The 22822-nt window shown below is 40.9% G+C and overlaps 1 protein-coding gene across 8 annotated transcripts in view; it reads left to right on the forward strand.

Moving 5' to 3' along the window:
* magi1b (membrane associated guanylate kinase, WW and PDZ domain containing 1b) overlaps positions 1-22822 on the forward strand; it is a 532630-nt gene that overhangs the window by 342202 nt on the left and 167606 nt on the right. For all 8 annotated transcript variants that reach the window (XM_086001489.1, XM_086001492.1, XM_086001484.1 and 5 more), the window contains exon 2: positions 472-588. In XM_086001489.1, the coding sequence (XP_085857615.1) occupies positions 472-588 (117 nt within the window). The remainder of the gene's footprint in view (positions 1-471; positions 589-22822) is intronic.

The raw sequence follows: 22822 nt of genomic DNA on the forward strand, positions 1-22822 counted from the left end.
GCCTCTCTATCAATCTATCAATTAGATAAATATACAGGGTACTAATGCACCATCAGTCCTTTGATTCAAGCTTCTGGGCGTGTGGTCACTCTTCAAAGTGGGCTAACCCTTTTATTTTCAATATGATTCAGTAAGTATACTGTGTGGATTCTTAACATTTTCTATCAGAGTGATCATCTGTAAATTTTAACTTGACTACGTTTTGTGAAATAAAGCACTTCAGAGGTGATTTTAGAAAATTTATTATTTTTTAAAAATCCTGGTCATGTTTTATTTCCATTTATTGTGTTAACTGAGCATCTCAAGGCTGTTGATACTTTGATCCAAAGTAACCATTCATGTTGAAATCTTGACTGTTAAATGCACATCAGGGTCCTATGAGTAAGTCAAGTACAAATAGTGGTATATGATAATAGTCTTCGGTAACTAAAAGTTGTGCTTTCGACTAACTAAATGTTTATTTTATTGCAGGAAGCAAACTAAACAAAGACCTACGGCACTATCTTAGTCAGAGATTTCAGAAAGGATCAGCAGATCACGAACTGCAACAGATAATACGAGACAACCTTTATCGACATGCTGTGCCTTGTATGTATAACTCCAGAAACTGCTTGCCTTTTAGCTTTTAATTTAAATCACATAATTTTGTGGTACTGTGATGATTTTGGTCCTTCTTGGTACATTTTATTTTACTTCTGCTGTTCCCTTCACAAAAAGATTCCTTTTTAAACTAGTCTGGAACTAAAAGGACAAATGTCAGCAACAGATGTGCTGATGTGGGAAGCAACTGGGCCTTGTTGAGATGCCTCTTATAAGGGGAGGGGAAATTGGAAGGTAAGTGATTGACAAGCTGCTGTTGTGTACTTCAGAATGGCATTAGCAGAGAGCCAGGAGAAGGTTATATGCTCACCTCAGTTAGAGATTATTGTTGCAAGTTTAGGGTCTTGCCTTAGATATTTTCTAGGGTGCAGTGGTTCTGGCTATCCCTGTAAACATTCCAGATATCTTGCATTCGCAAGTGTGCTTATATTGCCCAATATCCAATTATATGATAATGTAACTCAAAGGTGTAACAATAGAACCACCTTGTCATCTGAGTTGGATATCGTGTCTTTCTCGTGCGCTTCCTCAATCTTTCCAAAGGCAGAATGAGAAACACTTAGGATGTGGCCAGAAAAAAAATTGTTAAGCTGCTATATTTTACAGACAGGAAGTAAGACTGACTGTACACAGTAACAGTCACAGCAAATCCTGCTTTCTTCACTCAATCGCACCTCTCTCCTAGCAAAATGGGAATAAATAATACATTAGGCACCCTGTCCCTTTTGTGGACTGGCTGACTTGTTTTTGGCAATACTTTTCTTTTTAAACAAGTTATAACTGCAAAAACAGACCTCCTGCATTTTAGCTTCCAGCTGTGGGCCTAAGCCAGGAACTCAGTCTTTTGTTTAAAAACCCGACTGACTGCCCATGTGTTTCTTTGTCCCTTTACTCCTTGCAACAGCCAATGGGAAGGATGTTCCTCTGACTTTATCCCTGTTCAGTGATTTGCCAGCAGGTCTACAAATCAAACCCACTACCACCCACCACCCTTCTTGCTGGGCGCAGGTTTAAACAAAACATCTCCTGTTAATCTCAGAATGAATAAGGGACGTCTTGACTTAATCGATCTGGGGTGACAAAAATTGACCTTCATTGTATCAGGTTGAAATAGATGGTGAGCTGCCACATTTCACAAACAGGCTCATCTGGCTTTTAAAACAGGATACTTAAACGTAACTCAGTATTCCCATGAAGGAAGTAATGATCAAAAATCTCAAAACGTGACAGGATTTATGTAGCTCCTTTAACGTAGAAAAATATCCCAAGATGCATCACACAGGCATAAGGAGAAAATGGCGCCAAGCAGAAAAAGGAGATTTTTAGATGGGGTGAACAAATATTTGGTCCAAGAAGTGGGTTTTAAGGAAGGCCTTGGAGGAGGAGTACTAGGTGAAGAGGCAGGGGAATTTAGGAAGGGAATTCCAGGGTATGGGGTCGAGGCAGCTGAAAGCATGGTCAACAATAGTGAGGAGAAGAAAGGGGAGATGCACAAGAGTCTGGAGTCAGAGGAATGGAGAGTGGGAGTTGTAGTTGTGGTTCCTTGGAGTAGCACAGCAGTTACGGTTAAGGTGACGAATTGGTTTGTGAATACTTTTAACCCTGTCTGTGAAATGTTCAAAAACATGCTTGGAAAGAATTTCCAATGTCTATATTCTTTCCTTTGCTCCTGATTACCAGGGTCCTCAAAAATATTTGAAAGCCATGATGATCTTAATTGCTCTAATTTTTAAACTGAACCCTCAAATCTCTGCCTCTTGGAACTTTGCCTCTCAACTGGACCTGTTGGCAAAGAACTGCAAAGTATTGCTCCAGACATTGGTCATTGGAAGGGACAGAATAAATGTTCAAGATCTACCATGGTAGATCATAACACTACTATTACCTCTAGAAAGATTGCCAATTAAGGGAAGAAGATTCTTCTGTGCTGAAGCCCTTGGACTTTGCCTTACCATTAAGGTATATTAGATAAAAGTCTAAACCAGAATTTCATCAGTGTCGATGTATGTATGCATTTTGTTGTCTTTTGGAAGAGCATCGAAATTTCTGAGCAACTTGGTCAACTAGCTCCCCTTATTAAAGTCTAGCTTCAACATGACATATACATTTGAAATCTGTGGCTGAGAATAGGACAGGACTTTTCCTTGATTTTCCATTGTGTTGATCAATCTGGATCAAAGAATTTCCATCATCCTCACTCCACATAATGTTACATTGTAAAAATATTGAATAGTGGCATAAATTTATTCAATTGTTTCCATGCCATGGTAAATTTTCGATCAGTCATTAGGCCATACAGTTCATCATACACTGGTAACAGCTGGTAAACAAAGGTTCTTCCTGGATAAATTGGTGATTCAATAAAAGTAGTAGTGTAGGAACTGGGGTTCCTAGCCGAAGAATTGAGATCGACTCAGAAAATCAAAAACAATAAAATTTAATGAACAAACGAAGCTGTACAGGAAACTAGGATACAATGCAAATAGGTCTGGTCTGCTTGAAAGCCTCTCTGGAAACTGCTAGCAGGTTCCGAGCTCAACTGCTAGAAGGTTCCGAGCTCTACTGCTAGAAGGTTCTGAGCTCTGACGTCATGACGTCATCACGTTCTTCCCGCCGTTGAGAGATCACGTGACGGACGGCATGACGCCATCACGCGGAGTACAGGAAAGAAGCCCTAGTACAGTTAACAGATACATTAAAGGTGCAGCCCCCAGCTGTACTACATTGCTGTAAAAGGAATTATATACAATTGTCCGTAATCCTCTGGTGGTTCCGCCACAGTAGCATTGATTTGTGTAAAGTGAAATTTCCCCCAAAAAGTAGTTTTTCCACATGGTTATATTGTGAAATACATTGGCATATTTTTGTAAAAATGAAGTATTGTTTTGGCAAATCTGTGGGCTTATAGTCAAGATGTATATCCAGATGCGGATGAGGAGCAATATTTGTACATATGATATTAATATGCAGCTGTTGTCCACTGATGAGCAACAAAGGTCAAATTATTTAAGATAGGGAAGAAATCTGACCCTGGAAATTGTAAGCCCATGAATTTGACTTTGGTAGTCGGGGAGCTGTTCCAATATATATATATGATATATATGGGTTGTGATCTATGATTACTTGGTAGGTTGGTGGTTATTTGGGATACCCAACATGGATTTATAAAATGTTAATTCTGCCTTCCTAGCCTGATTGAGTTCTTTGAAGAAGTGACTAAAATGGTAGATCAATTATCATACAGCTGATGTGTACTTGATAAAATACCATATAGATAGCTTTGAGAAAAAAAAATATATCACAGTTAGGACAGTTATTCTAAGTTGTTAGATGAAATTGCATAAGCAGAGATTTGTTATTAATGGGGGTGGATTTAAATGGGGGTGGATTTAATTGGGATCTGGTTACGAGCGGTGTTCCTCAGGGCTCTGTGCTCGATCCATTATCGTTTATCATTTTCATAATCTACAGAGGGACTTGACCAGTAATTTTCTCAAATTTACAGATGATTCAAAATGTGCATTGTAAGCCAATTTAGATAAGTTAGACGAATGGGCCTGTTTGTGACATGTCATTTAAATGCACTCACACATATAGGTTAGAAAACTCTAGTTATGTCTAGACCTCATGTACTATCATTTGTTTAAAGTTCATCTGGGTATGCAACATTGCTCTTTTGTTGAGTTTGAGAATATAGGTCTTTCTCTTGCTCTGTCCTATAGATTGATAATACTTAGGCTATGAAATGCTCTGGCATATCTGCACTTGGAATATTATTTGGAATCCTACATTAGAGTAGTGACTACTTTTGAACAGTACTTCGTTGGCTGTAAAACACTTTTGGATGTTGATGCGCTATCAATTACTCATAAAAGACTGAGAGTTAAGAGAGTAACTAAAGGCTTTTATTAACAAAAGAATGAAGATCTGCCTCGAGTGGTCGACCGGTCCAGAATACAAAGGGGCTGGGGAGCAGTCACCTTTATACTAGGACTTGTGGGAGGAGTCAGCCGAGGCATGTCCAGGCATGTACACAGTGGAATACAAACAGTGGTTTACCACAGATGTCTTGAGGTCATGAAAGGCACTATATAAATGAAATACATACTTTATTAGGGCCAATTTTAACATTCCCCCCACGCCCAACAAGAATAAGGCATGCGGTGGGGTTAAAATAGAGACAACATCTGGCATGGCGCCCCACACTAGCTGTAATTTTAACTCTCTGGTTTCAGGAGGTCTGTGAGGCTGTTGCCTCATAAATATTCAAAAGTTGGGCCCCATTGACGTAATTCGGACGTAATAGATTTTAAATGGCAGTTGCGTGTTCAGTGAGGCACCATATGGAGCAGGCCCAGAAGAGGATCAATAAGGATAAGTTACTTTCATTTTTTTAAGTTCCTTGTGGGCCAGGAGGAGCAGCAGTGCTCCATAAATATACCTTGGGACTCCTTTGTTCTGGGCTGCTTCCACTGCCCCGATAACAATCCCCGTCAACCTCCTCGACATAGTTCTCTGACTGCCGGGGATCACTTCATTGGATCCTGGGCAATGGTACGCAGCCATGCGATTTTCTGCTTCTGCCCGCTGGCCTGAACGTCATTCCCACCAGGTTTGGGCAGGAATCATTCCTGGGATATTGTAATGAGACCCTGGGGTTAAAATAGCCTGGGTCTCAGCGCAGCGAGTGGGGGAAGCCTGCCGCTTGCCACGCAGGCCCCATGCTCGCCCTTTACCCCAGGTTAAAATTGGGTCTATTATACCCAATTTTGGACCACACATGTTGAAGGATATCAAGACACTGGAGAAGGTGCAGCAAAGGGCAACTAGAAGAACACCAGAGCTCTTAGTTAAGAAGCTAGGTTTCAAGAGAAACATGGGCTTGGGTGGGGGAGGGGGCATTTGATTGGAGTTTTTAAAATGATGAGGTGATTGGATACTTTATTATATAGGTTACTTGCAATGGATATGGAGGGCAGAACTAAAGGTTATGCCTATAAAGTCCTTTGGTGCTTAAGATTTAGGTTAGATGTATCAAACACTGGGGCAAACTGATGAGTTACTGACAACCATGGTTTCCTGGAACTTCGCTTAATTGCGTTAGGGAGTCAGAGGAATTTCTTGAGTTTCCCCTGACTTTTAGGCAGGTTTTTCTATTTTGTTTTTCTTCGCAGGCACTTTGGCAGAGGATGGGGGGTACAATGTGCAAGGTTGCATTATTGACTGGATGGAGCAGGCTTGATGGGTCTCATGGTCTTTTCTTGTCCTTCAGTGTCAACATGGTTCACTTAGCAGCAGTTGTGCCTCTGTGTCAGATGGCTGTGTGTTCAACCTCCACTACAAAGTTAAATGCATAATCTGAGGCTGACACTTCATTGCAGTACTGAGGGCATGCTGCATTGTTGGAGGTGCCATCTTTCAATTGAGATGTTAAACTGAGGCTTAATCTGTTTAATTAAGTAGGCATAAAAGGTCCCATGGCACTACTGTAAGAAGAGCAAAGGGGTTTCCCGCTGTCCTAGTCAATGTTCTTCCCTTAGCTAATACCAACAAAAACAGATTAACTGGTTAATTATTTACTTGCTGGTTGGCTGCTGCATTTGCCTATGTAATAAGTGGCTGCGCTTCAAAATTATCCCTTGGTTTCACAGAGTTTTGGGTTGTGGCAAGACATTTACATAAATTCAAGTTTGCTTGTTCTTTCTTCCTCTCTTCCTTTCATGTGTTTAGATGAATGGAGCCAGTTTGGTCATTCTTGATGAGCGATGTCTAATCTCAAAGTCCATTATCAAACATAATGATTTTCAACTGGGCTCATCCAATTGCGTTACACACAAAAGGCTTTGATAAAGTTCCACACAAAAGGCTATTAATGAAATTTAAAGCCGTGTGTATTGGGATTAAACTCTGGGAATGCGTAAGAAACTATCCGAAGGGTAGCTGTGTAAGTGTGGGGCATGGGCGGGGGGTGGGAGTAAACTTGACACTAAACATGTGCAACCAATGCAGAGCAGTAATCAACAAAGCTCGAGGGATGTTGAACTACAACAGCAAAAACAGTAGATTACAAGTCTGAGGAGATGATGATCAAACTTTATTGTCCTCTCGTCAGACTGCATCTTGATGACTGCATCCAGTTCTGGTTGCCCAGAAATGAGAGAGACATTCAAGTGTTTGAGGTAGTGCAAAGAAGAGCTATTAGGCTGATCCCTAGTATCGGGTCAGAGTTATGAGAAAAGATTAGAGAAACTTGAGCTTTTCAACCTAGAAAGGCGAGGTCTGAGAAAGGATCTTGTAGAGGTCTATAAACAACAACAACCCAAGGTGCTTCACAGGAGCATTATCAAATAAAATTTGACACCAAGCCACATAAGGAGATATTAGGGCAGATGACCAAAAGCTTGGTCAAAAAGGTAGGTTTTAAGGAGCGTCTTAAAGGAGGAAAGAGAGACAGAGGTTTAGGGAGGGAATTTCAGAGCTTGGGACTTAGGCAGCTGAAGGCATGGCCACCAATGGGAGAGCGATTAAAATCAGGGATGCACAAGAGTCCAGAATTAGAGGAGCGCAGATATCTTGGAGGGTTGTAGAGATAGGGAAGGGCAAGGCTATGGAGGGATTTGAAAACAAAAATGAGAATTTTAAAATCGAGGTGTTGTTCAACAGGAAGCCAATGCAGTTCAGTGAGCACAGGGGTGATGGGTGAACGGGACTTGGTGTGAGTTAGGATGCGGGCAGCAGAGTTTTGGATGCGCTTAAGTTTATGGAGGGTGGAAAATGGGAATGCGTTGGAATAGTCAAGTCTAGAGGTAACAAAGCCATGGTTAGGGTTAGCAGAAAAGTTGATCCAGATTATTAATTTAAATTAAACTGTGGGAGTAGAACAAGAAAACACAGGTTTGAACTAGTAAAAGGTAATTTTAGGACTTGTATTGAAAAATTAATTTATCACAAAGTGAACAACATGTGGAATAAAAATGAATGCCGAAATCCTGCATTTATTTGAAACAATTGAATGCTACAATGATGGGACATTAAAATCTCTCTGGATGGATGAGTTAAGATGGGCCGAATGACCTTTCTCATTTGTTATTATCTTGTGGCCTTTAACCTTTTACAGAGCACAAAATGGACAGAATATTTTACCATGTATTTGATAACACTGTGTAGACTACTAACTTCTCTGGTACAAAAGCATATTCAGCACAGAAGGTATTGCTACCTCCTCTTTAAAAAAAAAAAAAAAAAAATGGGGCAGGGTTTTGAGTCAGGCTTCACTTTCCTAATTTACAGAGTGAAAGGGGAAATACTTGAAATTGATATTCCATTGGGAGTTTTTACTCTCGGTTGATTTAGAGTAGATGAATGCAAATTCCTGGTTTTAGGTCCAAAGAGACCATACCATCTAATTACTTAAAGTTTTCAATGGGTCAATTATTGATTTGTTTATGGAGGATACAGGCATTCTGGATTATAGGAAGGGAGTTTAATTCCCAACTGGATTGAAATACAGCTCAGATTTTAGAGCCAGAAGTTGCTGGTGTTGGATTTCTTTATCCTGTTTAAGGATCCTCTGAGTACACAAAGCATCCCATTTTAATTGAGACTGAGGCATCATTTCTGGAGTGCACTTTTTGTGTATTTGAGTAAATTGTGAAATGTTTGCTCTATTCTATATTGAAAAATACCAACACTTCTTCTAAACAAGGGATATGAAGGTGATTCTATATTGGCCCAGAAATTCGGGTCCGAACGCGTGAGTACGCACGGGGTACTCACGCATGGACCCGATGGAAGTGCCGGTTTTTTGCATGCACTGCGCATGTGCGGGAAACCGGCACTTCCGTTCCTCTGAACGAAGGGGTTCAGAGGTCGAACGCTTGCGCGCGGGAGTCTGCGCGTGCGCTTTGAACTTACGTTTTTTTTACAGGTTTTTCCGTGAGTGTAAGTCTTTAGATTTTAGAAATGTAAAAACCAGGCGTAAGGCCTGCATTTTAAAAGGTAAGTGGTCAATTAATTAAAATTAAAACATTTTTTCCACAGGTTAATTATTTTTAAATACTTTAAAGCAAGGTAAGTTTATTTTTAGCCCCGTTTTTTTATAAAATTATTTTTTTCAAAAATTTAAATTATTGTTTAAAATAGTTATTTAATGTAATTTATAGTTTATTTAAAAAGTGTGATTTAAAAAAAAAAAAAAAAAATTATTTGAAGGTTTACTGTTATTTTGGGGCCCGTATATTCATAAGTTTAGACAGGTCTTCCTGTCAATCTTATGAATGGGCTTTTCCCTCCTCTGAGTGGCTGCCCATGGCTCACGTGATCCCAGGGGACGCATCGCACTAGCTACGCCCCTGGAACACGCAAGCACAGCACGCCAGGAATTGGAGCAGGCCCTGGAGTGGAATTCCACCGGAGCCCAGAGCTCAACTGCCGGCGCGCAAGGTAAGTGCAGGTCGGGGGCTTGCACCCGCAGGAAGCCCCCGACCTGAATTTCTGGGCCAATGATTTACTTCTTTGCTTATGTAAAAATTAGGGTAGTTTTTTTTTTTTTTTTTTAAAGAGTATCATATGGTAGCTTTCAAAGTACATATCAGAGGCAATTTTCCTGGGGCCCATGGAAATGAGCAAAACACATGGGCAGTGCTCAAAAATAGTTGTGCACCCGATCTTGGATCTATCAGCCTGTATTTCTTCTTGGGCCTCACTTACATCTCCCGGGTGACCTCTGAGAGGTCTTGGAATGTCTACCTTGGTCCATACATGCTCTCAGATGGGTACCTCTGCATTACCACCCTCTTCTTCAAGTGCTGTCTAACTGTCCTTGCGAGCAATATTTTGTGGTGCTCCTCCATATAACATGTCAATGAGGATATCAAAGGGCATCCCCATCCTTCATCTTGCACTGGTATCCCTTCAGCCGCCACAATTAGTAGAAGAAAATGCCCCTTTTAACAGCAGCTCAATGTTCCTGTATTAGATTACTGGCTTTACCTTAATAAATCTACTGACTCAAGACCTCTCAGTGATATAACAGCTCTTTAACTTTTCACAATATCCCCTTTTTAAGGGGGCAGCTTGCTAGTTATGTATGACTGTGCACCTGTAAATCAGACTGCAAGTCTGCATACAACTGTAATATTTCTTCCTATTAGACATGAGCAGATTGTAAACAGCAGCAACAACCCGCATTTATCTGTCGACTTTAATGTAGAACAAGTGCCCCAAGTGACCAAAACCTTGGCATAAGAGCTGGGATTTAGGAAGCTCTGAACGAAGGAGAGGCAGAAGGGTTTAGGGAGGAAATTCCATAGTGTGGGACCTAGACTGCTGAAGGAATGAATGCCAATAGTGGGCGAAGGTTGGCAGGATGCACCATAGACTAGAATCAGCAAAAGTGAGAGTTCGGGAGGGGGTGCTGTAGGACTGGAGGTGGTTACAGGGAAGGGAGGGGCGAGATCTAAAGGGATTAAAACACAGGATGAGAATGTTATGTATTAGGGGACCAGGAGCCACTGTAGGTTAGTGAGGACAGTAGTGATGGGTGGGCAGGCTAGGATATGGGCAGCAGAGTTTCGGATGAGCTGAAGTTTACAGAGGGTGGAGGATGGGAGGCTGGCCAGGAGAACACTGGAATAGTGGAATCTGGAGGTGATAGAGGCATGGATATCGGTTTCAGTAGCGGATGGATTCAGTCCACTTGTAGAAATTGTCATCAGACCACCGAACATGATAACACTGCAAAAGCACCCAAAATCCTAACAGTGCATTAAATATCAGACACTTACTAGCTTGGTGCTGAGATAACACTATATTGATCTGCCAGATTGGGAATTTTGATGACTACAGTTACTCACTCCATTGAGTAATTGGACCATCAGATAGAGGGAATGAGGAACATAAGGATTGTTTTTAAAATTCGGGTATGTTTTCGTTCGATGAATCTAGACAGTGAAGTACTAGAAGTTGTAGAAGTGGGTATATTGTACATCATTCTTGGGGGTCTGTGGGGTCATGCTCTCCCAAAAATATTAGGTTTTTTATACTTCTTGCAAATCTTGGATTTTGGTGTAAACTTTTTGTATTTACACATTTTCTGATGTGGGTACTATTTCATATGACCGATTATGTCCCACTAATATGGACCAAAAACTAGATCGGGCTGAGTCACATACATTGCACTATCCATTAACACGATAAAAACGTATTTCTTGACACTTATTTCTAGCTATATCACTATACCATTTTAAACATGGAAACCTGTTGGTGGTATTAGTATCATATAGTTCTGACCACTATTTTAACACCAATGTTATAATAATATAATATAATTTCCTTGGAGCCTCATGACCTTCATTGGCGAATGACTGCCCTTGTTCCTTTTTCCTTGTACAATTTGCCATCTTGTACTTTTGGAGCCAAATGTTACCCACAATGAATTTGACGTAATAAAACTACCAGGCACTTGGTCAGAGTATTAAACAAGGCTTTAATCGACTGTTTCACAACATGGAAGTCTAGTTATCCTTCACTAGTTCCTGTTTACAAAATGTCCCTGAGCAAGCTGGGTCCGTGCCCAAGTATTTATACTCTCCCTGGACAGCGCCACCAGCAGGCCACCCAGTATATATTTCATAAGTCATTTCTACATGAATGGCACGATTTATGTCAGACGTGGTCAAAAAAGTGTATTTTCGGCCCCCAAAATTAAAAAAAATGGGTTTATTCTGTATCCTCCAATACAATCTTGCATGCATGTGCACATGGTTTAGTTGCTTCCCAGCAGTATGTCCTTCTTAATATGAATTCCGCTCCTTGGAATTCAACTACCCTGCAATTGAGGGAATCAAAGCAAAATCTCTTGAACCATCCAAACTCTGCTGAGTTGATCCTGCTTGCATTTGTTCAAGTGGATTTCCTGAATGGAAGTCAATATGGTATGTGTACATGCTTTAAATTCTCTAATTTGTAGGATGGTTGAACCCTATTGCTTGAAGTAAGTTAGTCTTGTTATTAGACCTGGGCATAAATGAAGCATGTTACGATTGTTGGGTTTGGAGCCATGTGCCCCTTGTCTCTTCTAGAAACGGATTAGTAAATTTGAGTTACATGGGATGAGGATTATATTAAAAGGCCATTGTATTTTATCTTGAGTCATTGCTGAAGAAGTCATATGGTTGTGTATAGTAAATATGCTGCATTTCTCCAATCTAGTATGTATACTAATTTTAAATTATTTTCTGTAATTATCATATTTGGAATTGCAGCAGTGCCATCAGCTGGTGGGTTATTGTTGCTTTGTTGGGGAAGTGTTATTTTGATTAGTGAGATCCTGTTGACTCGTCTTCTCACTGTTTTTGGAGGTAGTTGTGCCTGGTGTGATGTGATGTCTCTGTCAACTTGAGTTATTTTTGTTGTCAACTGAGAACCAGCAATTACTTTTAAAGAAAACTCTTTCCAATGGTACAGTGTTTTTTTGTTACAATTTGGTTTAAAAAAAACTAAAACTGGAAGCTTAGGTGAGGATCCAAGGTCCATATTAGAGGGCACCACCAAGATCGAAGAGCGAAGACTCGGTGCATCAGGAAAATGAGACTTATTTGGTACGCTTCAGATTTGTAACTCGATTCTCTATCTCTGTCAGGCTGTCTGGTAGAGGTATGGATTGAAAGTGAGATGCTTCTGCACAAGGAATAATAAATAGTTGGAGAGTCTATCCAAATTGCACCACATGCCACCTACTGCTTTACAAGCCTCCCACTGCTGTACATTTCACCTACAAGCTTGTTGCAAATTATTTTTGGCAAGAAACCGAAGAAAAATCCATCTTCCTGCATTTTCAGTTGGGGATTGGAGAATGACATAGGGGAGCTGAAGAGAGAAAAGCAAATGCTAAAATTTATTTCGATGTAGTTCTGCATACTGTTCACTTGTTATTGCTTGATTAATACATTTGCATGTTTAGGACTCATGACTATGACTTTTCGAGCAATGACTCAAAGTAAGTTCCAACAAGTTTTTGAAATAATGTATGACCCTGGTCACTCAAATTTAATAATCCATGTTTACAAGTGCCTGGCACAGGGGTCAACTGGCTCACTGCTCTAAACCCAACTTCAGACCATTAGCAGTTGGTACCTCTCACTTTAGAATGTCACGACATAAAAGAGTGAGGTCTGACGTGCCTGTTATCCTTTATCAGAATAGGTCCGGTCGAGGTGTAAGAATAATTCCAGTTGTTTATAAATAATTAATAGACCAGGTTTCTCTATTATTCCAGGCACATTACTGAACATTTACATAGGTAGTAAGGCCAGTGAAGACATAGAACATAGGAAATAGGAGCAGGAGTAGACCATACGGCCCCTCGAGCCTGCTCCGCCATTCAAAAGATCATGGCTGATCATCGACCTCAAATCCACTTTCCCGCCCGATCTCCATATCCCTTGATTCCCCATGAGTCCAAAAATCTATCTATCTCAGCCTTGAATATAATCAAAGACTCAGCATCCACAGTCCTCTGGAGCAAAGAATTCCAAAGATTCACAACCCACTGAGTGAAGAAATTCCTCCTCATCTCAGTCTTAAATGGCCTATCCCTTATCCTGAGACTATGCCCCCTAGTTCTAGACACTCCTGCCAGGGGAAACAACCTCTCAGCATCTACCCTGTCAATCCCCTTCAGAATCTGTATGTTTCAATGAGATCACCTCTCATTCTTCTAAACTCCAGAGAGTATAGGCCCATTCTGCACAATCTCTCATCATAGGACAGCCCTCTCATCCCAGGAATCAATCTAGTGAACCTACGTTGCACCGCCTCCAAGGCAAGTTTATCCTTCCTTACATAAGGAGACCAAAACTGCACAGTACTCCAGGTGTGGTCTTACCAAGGCTCTGTACAATTGTAGCAAGACTTCCTTACTCTCATACTCCAACCCCCTTGCAATAAAGGCCAACATGCCATTTGCCTTCTTTGTTGCTTGCTGTACCTGCATGCTAGCTTTCTGTGTTTCTTGCAAGAGGACACCCAAATCTCTCTCAACACCAACATTTGAAAGTTTCTCACCATTTAAAAAATATTCCGTTTTTCTATTCTTCCTACCAAAGTGAATAACCTAACATTTCCCTACATTATACTCCATCTGCCACCTTACTGCCCACTCACTTAATCTATCTATCGCCCTTTGCAGACTCTGTGTTCTCCTCACAGCTTAATGTCCCACCTAGCTTTGTATCATCAGCAAACTTGGATACATTACACTCGGCCCCTTCATCTAGGTCATTAATATAGATTGTAAATAGCAGAGGCCCCAACACTGATCCTTGCGGCACCCCACTCGTTACAGTCTGCCAACCTGAAAAAGATTTGTTTATCCATACTCTCTGTTTTCTGTCCGTTAATCAATCCTCTATCCATGCTACTATATTACCCTCAACCCCATGAGCTCTAATCTTGTGTAATAACCTTTTATGTGGCACCTTATTGAATGCCTTTTGGAAATCCAAATATACTACATCTACTGGTTCCCCTTTATCTACCCTGATTCCCCTAGAGTCCAAAAATCTATCTATCTCAGCCTTGAATTTTCTCAATGACTCAGCATCCACAGCCCTTTCGGGTGGAGATTTCCAAAGATTCATAACCCTGTGAGTGAAGAAATTCCTCCTCATCTCAGTCTTAAATGGCCGACCCCTTACACTGAGATCATGTCCCCTAGTTCTAGAATCTCCAGCCAGGGGAAACAACCTATCGGCATCTAACCTGTCAATCCTCCTCACAATCTTATATGTTTCAATGAGATCACTTCTGGTTTTTCTAAACTCTAGAGAGTATAGGCCCAATCTACTCAATCTCTCCTCATAGGACAACCCTCTCATCCCAGGAATCAATCTAGTGAACCTTTGTTGCACTGCCTCTAAGGCATGTCTGTCCTTTCTCAGATAAGGAGACCAAAATTGTGCACAGTACTCCAGGTGTGGTCTCCATTATAGCAAGACTTCCTTACTCTTGTACTCCAACCCTCTAGCAATAAAGGCCAACATGCCATTTGTCTTCCTAATTGCTTGCTGTACCTGCATACTAACTTTCTGTGTTTCCTGTACCTAAATCTCTCTGAACACCAACATTTCATAGTTTCTCACCATTTAAAAAATATTCTGTTTTTCTAGTCTTCCTACCAAAGTGAATAACCTCATATTTCCCTACATTATACTCCATCTGCCACCTTATTGCCCACTCACTTAGTCTATCTATATCCCTTTGCAGGCTCTCTCTGTCCTCCTCACAGCTTACTTTCCCACCTAGCTTTATATCATCAGCAAACTTGGATACATTGCACTCAGTCCCTTCACCTAAGTCATTAATATAGGTTGTAAATACTGAGACCCAAGCACTGATCCTTGCAGCACCCCACTAGTTAAGGCCTGCCAACTGGAAAATGACCCGCTTATCCCTATTCTCTGTTTTCTGTATGTTAACCAATCTTCTATCCATGATAATATATTGCCCCCAAGCTCATGAGCCCTTATCATGCGTAACAACCTTTTATGTGGCACCTTATTGAATGCCTTTTGGAAATCCAAATATACTACATCTACTGGTTCCCCTTTATCTACCCTGTCAGTAGGTCACCAGGTCCAGGGGATTTGTCAGTTTTTGGCCCATTAGTTTCTGAAGTACTTTTTCTCTACTGATATTAATTACTTTAAGTTCCTCACTCTTATTAGCCCCTTGGTTCCCCACTATTTTTGCTATGCTTTTTGTGTCTTCTACTGTGAAGACAGATACAAAATATTTGTTCAAAGTCTCTGCCATTTCCTTATTCCCCATTATAATTTCACCTGTCTCAGCCTTTTAAGGACCAGCACTTACTTTTGCTACTCTCATCCTTTTTACATACTTGTAGAAGCTCTTACAATCTGTTTTTACATTTCTTGCAAGTTTATTTGCTAGACATTCTGAAAGGCAGAGAGTTGAGGCTCACCTACGAGTGTGTTACAAGAACTGAAAAATCTAGAATAAAGATGGATAGCAAAGACTGAAAAACCTAAGTGTGTTCAAACCCAGCTTCAGACTTGAACACATAATCCATGCTCATTTTCTGTGCAGTACTAAGGGAGTGCTGCATTGCCTTTCACATGAGATGTTAAACCGAGGCTGTCTGCCTGCCTACTCAGGTGAACATAAAGGAGCTTCTGACACTATTCAAAGAAGGTTTCTCTCTGTGTGATGTACTAGCTTTCCTCCTTCAAGCAACGCTATCTGAAAATAGATGAACTAGCCATTCATCTCAAGGAACAGCCCCTCATCTTCCGATTAGGCACTTTACAGCCTTCCGGACTCAATATCAAGTTCAACAACTTCAGATCATAACCTTGGCCCCTATTACATTTTTATATTTTTTATCCACACTTTTGGTTTGTGACTTTTCCCTGTTTCTCTCTCTCTCCCAAATGGCAGCTGACTTTCACTCTGCCAGCGCATTTCACACTTCATCTAGAGCCATTGTTTGTTTCTTTACCTGTCCTGTTACCATCTCGTCTCACCTTGAATATCTCTTAATGTCTCTTCTTTCATCCCCTCCCCCATTTCCCAGCCCCCAAACTGCCTTTTGTTTCATTTCCTGCCTTTTCTCTCAGTTCTGTAGAAGGGTTTCAACCCGAAACGTTGACTCTATTTCTCTCTCCACGGATGTTGCCTGGCCTGCTGAGTTTTTCCAGCATTTTCTGTTGTTATTTTGGATTTCCAGCATCCGCAGTATTTTGCTATCGCAGCCATTCACCTCATTTGCTGTTTTTTGGGAGCTTGCTGTATGCATATTAGCTGCTGTGTTTGCTGACATACCAATAGTTGCTGAACTTCTAAAATAATCCATTGATTATAAATCCTTTGGGAATGCCTGAGGTGCTGTAAAAATGCAAATGCATTTCTTCTCAACACACACCAATGACTTTGACTCTCAGAAGCCAGCAGCTATTTTTTTCTGCCTCAAGTTCCTGCACAACTGACAATGGGAGAAAATATGGTCTCATCGATTCCGACATCCTCTGGTCGTATCCTGCTACTGATTTGTGGATTTCTAATGCAGTTCAATCCCACCCTCCAAATGATTTGATTGGCAGTCCTCAGTGCTGCCCTCCAGTTGATCTGGCTAGTTTGAATAACCGTCTCTCCAGCTCATCTGATGGTTCGAACGACGTTGGGTCCTGTTCTCCAACCCATCTGATAGGCTCCATCCTGCCTCCAAATGATGTGACTGTTGATACTGACAACCTCCAATCCCAGTGAATAAAAAATGATGATTCTTGTGAAAAGCTTACAGACTTCACAGATGGATTGAAATGCTGCCTGTCAGCTTAAAATACTGGTGGTTGGCATGGATGATTCCAGAAACCTAACATTCCTTTTCTTTCAAGGAGGGAATAAAGAAAACAGAACTTTCAACTGGGCATGTTGTTAATTTTTTCTCTCTCTTCCTGATTTGAGAAAAGCTTCCATGAGTGCCAGTAGCCCATTGATACTGAAGTTTGCCTTTTCATATGTGAGCATGGCTAGTGATTGTCAGCAGGTTGTCTGACTGTGGAAACTCGCACACCTCAGCCTGATGCCACCTGTCATTTCACCTGAGTAACATAGTGGTGCACAAGTGAAGGGGCAATGGACACTGATTATGAGCAGAGAACCCTGGCAGGTGTATGTGTGTCCCTCCCCTCTCTAGATCATCGTAACATCCAACCACTGCCCTAACTAAGAGGGGCTAACTCAGCAGAGATAGTCCTGCCACCTTTTGGGTTTATATAGTCCATCATAGCATTGGTTACATTTACTTATGGAGCCATATGGGGATTTTTGGGAGCTTATTTTTATTGTGTGTTTATAAATTTGTGTGGTTGGAGAGGGCGGGGGGGGGGAAATATTTTTCCAATTCTCAACTGGTGGTAGGGAAATATTATTTCTAAGTTTCATATTGTAACTTCACACTTTGGTAAGACCTGGCGGTGAACCACATGGGGCACTATATTAAGGCTATGGGAAAGATTAATCTTCTCAATTGGATTGCCTGAGTTACCACATAATACATGAAGGACAAAGTTGCTAGATTAATTTGAAAAATCTGTGTTTTATATTACTTGTTATAAATGATAAATTAAGCCGGATGTTGCTGCAGTTCTGGAGTCATTGAGTGGAGTGTTATTTTTTACGTTTTTCTTAACTGCCCTTCAGAGTAGTTCTTTCCGAGCTCAGAGCCTCTTATTCAGCATGGTGAGGGCTGCAGACAAACAATATGGGTTCTGTTTGATTCTTACTTTTGAGCTCTTTGTTCAGCAATATATAATTTCAGTTGTTTCTTGAAATTCTTCATTAAATAACAGTAGCATTTAGCCATTGAATGCTACACATTCATAGGACTTTATTATTGTACAAAGGAACAAAATAACCAAAAATCATAAAAATAGGTTAATGTTATGCTGGGGGGCATTTTGTTAAAACCTATGTATGGGTTTATGTTCGAGAAATCCTTTGTGATCTGATGTATGTCGTTTCAGCAATTAAGGTAACACGCTGATGCATATGTAATGCTTATTTAAAGTTAAGAACAAGGGTAAATGATAAAATACATGAAGCATTTACTTTTTATGAATTGAAATATAAGATAATGCTGCTTTGTCTAATAACATGATTGCTGCTGTAGGCCTGGGGAATTAATGTGGAGCCCTGGATGTATATTACACATAACATTTGCTATTTCCAGAGTGCACGTGACTTGCAAATCCAGTTGGCTTGGCCAATGGCGAATGTGGTTGGATTATTAAATCTTGTACTGTATTTTTGAAAAGTACAGTTTTCAAGTGATTTAAAGGCCAGTCAGTCCCAGCGCTGCCTTTTCTGTCACTGGAAATGTTGGTGCAGCTGGCAGTCTGAAGAGGTGATTTCGGAAGGCGAGCGATCACTGCAGCGGGTGACAAATGGCACTCGAGAACCAAAAGGTGTAGCCTTTGTTCCCTGACGCATGTGTTTTGCATTCCAAAAGCAGAAGTGGTGATCTGGGCTCTCAGCAGGAAGTAGCAGTAATAAAAAGCAGCAGCAATCAAGAGTGCAGTGCTGGATCTTCACACACTTGCTAATGAGTTCATTAAGCCTCATTTCAGAAAAGTCGCTTTGTTTTTTGTTAAATTATTTTGATATTTTGAAGTAATTCAGTTACACCTCTAGGCCTCAATTTACTGGTACGATTGATAAGGTTTGAGACAAACCCGACTGAACAGTTTTGCAAACCAATGTGTAATATTGAGGGGAAACTTGAAAAGATACAGTTTCCAGTTACCAAAGCCAATGAAATTATGAAGCGAACATTTTTTTTCAGAATTCAGGCATGAGCGTGATATAGTCCTGTAATTATTATAATTGTGTTTTTTCAATTGTTATGAATTTACACTACAGATCCTTAAGTTACACTGTGTGCTTTAAATTGACAATATTACACTTTGTTGGATCACTGAGTAATTATAGGACTTGAATGAATTACCCCAGAGTTGGGATATACTAAAATTTCCTTTACAAGCAGGTACAATGTTGTCCAAGGGCTTATTTTAATACATTGGTACCAATAAACTATAGGAAAAGTTGTACTTTAAAAACATTCGTTTATGGGATGTGGGCGTCGCTGGCAAGGCCAGCATTTATTGCCCATCCCTAATTACCCTTGAGATGGTGGTGGTGAGCCGCCGTCTTGAACCGCTGCAGTCCGTGTGGTGAAGGTACTCCCACAGTGCTGTTAGGGAGGGAGTTCCAGGATATTGACCCAGCGACGATGAAGGATCGGCGATCAGGATCAGGATGGTGTGTGACTTGGAGGGGAACTTGGAGGTGGTGGTGTTCCCATGCGTCTGCTGCCCTTGTCCTTCTAGGTGGAAGAGGTCGCGGGTCTGGGAGGTGCTGCCGAAGAAGCCTTGGTGAGTTGCTGCAGTGCATCTTGTAGACTGCAGCCACGTATGCCGGTGGTGGAGGGAGCGAATGTTTAAGGTGATGGATGGGGTGCCAATCAAGCGGACTGCTTTGTCCTGGATGGTGTCGAGCTTCTTGAGTGTTGTTGGAGCTGCACTCATCCAGGCAAGTGGAGAGTATTTCATCACACTCCTTACTTGTGCTTTGGGGAGTCAGGAGGTGAGACACTCGTCGCAGAATACCTAGCTTCTGACCTGCTCTTGTAGCCACAGTATTTATGTGGCCGGTCCAGTTAAGTTTCTGGTCAATGGTGACCCCCAGGGTGTTGATGGTGGGGGATTCGGCGATGGTAATGCCGTTGAATGTCAAGGGACGGTGGTTAGACTCTCGCTTGTTGGAGATAGCCATTGCCTGGCACTTGTATGGCGTGAATGTTACCTGCCACTTATCAGCCCAAGCCTGAACGTCGTCCAGGTCTTGTTGCATGCGGGCATAGACTGCTTCATTATCTGAGGAGTTGTGAATGGCACTGAACACAACTTAAGACAATAAATTTGTATAATGTTCATACTTTAACATCTCAAATTATTTCCACCAAAGCACAGATTCTGAGATTCAAATGGACACGATATGAAAATTTCACACATCCAAAATTATGCTTTACCAAGATCCTAGTAGAGAAAATTGCTGCAGTGCACTTGCATTTAAATTTCACTTACTCGCCATTACTCCTGACTGAAATTCTACTAACAATGAGATAGGATATAAACAACAGCTTATATTTGTAAGGTGTCCCACATTCAGAATGTCTCAACACACTTAACAGTGAGGAGATAGAAAATACCGAGTGGGCGAAAGGGAATGAAACGGGGGACTGGATGCACAGTTAAAGAGACAGGTTGTTAAGGCCTTTGATAGAAATGGCAAGGCAAAATAGTTTGAGAGAGTTCCAGAGTGCAGGTGCATAGTGACTGACGGTTTGGCTGATGGTAGAACAGAATGAGAAGGAAACAGTAACCAGAATTAATGAAGTAAGGGTGCATGCTGGAATTCACAGTTGGAGGAAATCACTCCAGTTGGAATGGGCAAGAGTGTGGAGAGATTTGAAAAGAAGGATAAGGACCTTGAAATTGATATGCTGCAATTTAGGCAGCCAGTGATAGTTGGCAAGGATGGGAGTGTACAATCTGGATGCACTCAGTATGCCATCCTCTGAAAACAGTGCCTTGTGTGCAAAAATGATGTGCATATGTACACAAGTGATGTACGCAAGTGATGCTCCCTCCCACTTTTTGACCCATAATCTTGACAATCATGAAGCTAGAACTTGGGGTCAGACGTCAACAGCATGAGTTTGCAAATTGCGCAATATTGAAGTTTAAACTCTGCTGCAAAAATAGAGCTGATGAGCGATTCAGGTTCTGTGTTTAGAGGGAACTATCTAACTCCTGTCTCTACATGATGGAATGTTAATTACAGGTTAACATTGCTGCTTTAAGTAAGAATGGGTGATTAATAATGATTCAGCTCAATATGTTCACTTTAGACATCTCTTTCCTCCCACTCAGCCCAATTGTTTCCCTTTTTTTACTGAAGCACTGATTCCAGCTGGGCAATTCTAATAGCTCTCTAATATCCCATTCAAGCATCTTCATGTGTGAATATAGATACTGAATATTGGCAGTTCACTTGACACAGCCAAGCCCGATTCTTTCTTCACCTAACCAATCTATCCAGCAAGGGCAGGGACTAGGAGCAGGACCCCTGACTGACGTTCTCCTCCCCTGCAGTCTAGGGACTCTGAAGCCATTATAACACCTCCCTATTGTTATCCCAGCTGCAAATAGCCAACTCGGCACAGGCCGATGACCAAATCTGAGACCTGATCCATTCGGTTCAGTGAAACGCCTACTGTTGGAGCTTACAGTAAAAGAAATGATTACATTTCAATACTTGTATTGTTGTGATGAATAATAAAGGTTCCACTGTATGTAGATAGGGCTTTTAATTCTGATTGTATTGCTTATATTGATTAAATTCTGCTTAAAGTGAGGATACTAAAAATATACAGTACAGACTGTTTCTACATAAGCCAATTCTACATCTGTGTTTTATTTACTGGGTCCAACACATGGTTATAATTTCCACAGCACTCCTGTACATTGATGAGTGCAGCCTACATCGTGCACCTTTCAGGAAGCGCCATTTAGTTTCCAACAAATTCAATTCAATTGTAGTACAAGGCTTGTGGAGAGATGCAATTGAATCCTGGTTTCTGTACAAGCTGAGAATTCTAATGACCTGCCCGACTAGTGATCAGTTTAAATGTTATTTTCAGTTCGACATCTGGAACTTCTAATGTTGCACGGATCTAGTTTTCATCCACTATGGATACAAAAATTACTGTTGCTGTTTTCTCATGTATATGAGTAGGACTGCTGTAAACAGAAGTGATCTATTGTCGGTTGGAGGGATTCAAGGAATGGATGCACCTGCCTGCTAGCTCTAATTTTCCTACATTAGAACAGTGGCTGCACTTCAAAAGTATTCATTGACTGTGAAGCACTTTGGGACATCCTGAGATCATGAAAAGTGCTACATAAACACTAGTTAGTTTTTTCTTTCTTTAGTGGGTGAAGAGATTGGACTCTCGACTGCAAGTCAGAAATTTGACTCCAAATCTATCTAGTTAAATTTTACCTTCATTCAAAAAAATTCCAAACATGAAAATAATTCTCATTACTATTTAGAAGCTTATGAAATATTTTGAAGTTATTATTGATAATGTAGGTAAGTTGCAAAACATTCCAAACTCCGAGTTAAACATGTCAGAAATGATCAAACTGATCTTTTTCCCCAAAACCTGTAAAATGCAATCTTTGTAAGATTAACTTTGTCAGTTCTTGGCACAGCTGCTAGATGGTCCCTTTCCCAAGAGCTCTACATTCAGTCGATTGGTCACAGGACATTATTGAATCTGCCCTTGGCTAAGATCAGCCGACTCCTCGTGGTGAATGGGGAAAGCAAGATGGCGGCAGCAGGGGTGGGGGGGCGAATTGCCCAATTTTGAGGTTGGGATGGTTTCTATAAAGTGCTTGACTTTCTGTCATAGTTCATTACAGTAGTCTGAATCCCAAGATTACATTTTTGTCTTGTAAGTCATTCCTACCTATCAATCTACAAAAGATTGATTTTATATGTAATATTTAAAAAGATCTTTCCCTCATTTTATACAGCCATATATATTTTTTTTTACATGAACAGCTGCTTCTTAAAC

This window comes from Somniosus microcephalus, chromosome 11, assembly GCF_052327205.1.
Source record: "Somniosus microcephalus isolate GS21.2 chromosome 11, FLI_Smic_1.0, whole genome shotgun sequence".
In the NCBI taxonomy this organism is placed as follows: domain Eukaryota; kingdom Metazoa; phylum Chordata; class Chondrichthyes; order Squaliformes; family Somniosidae; genus Somniosus; species Somniosus microcephalus.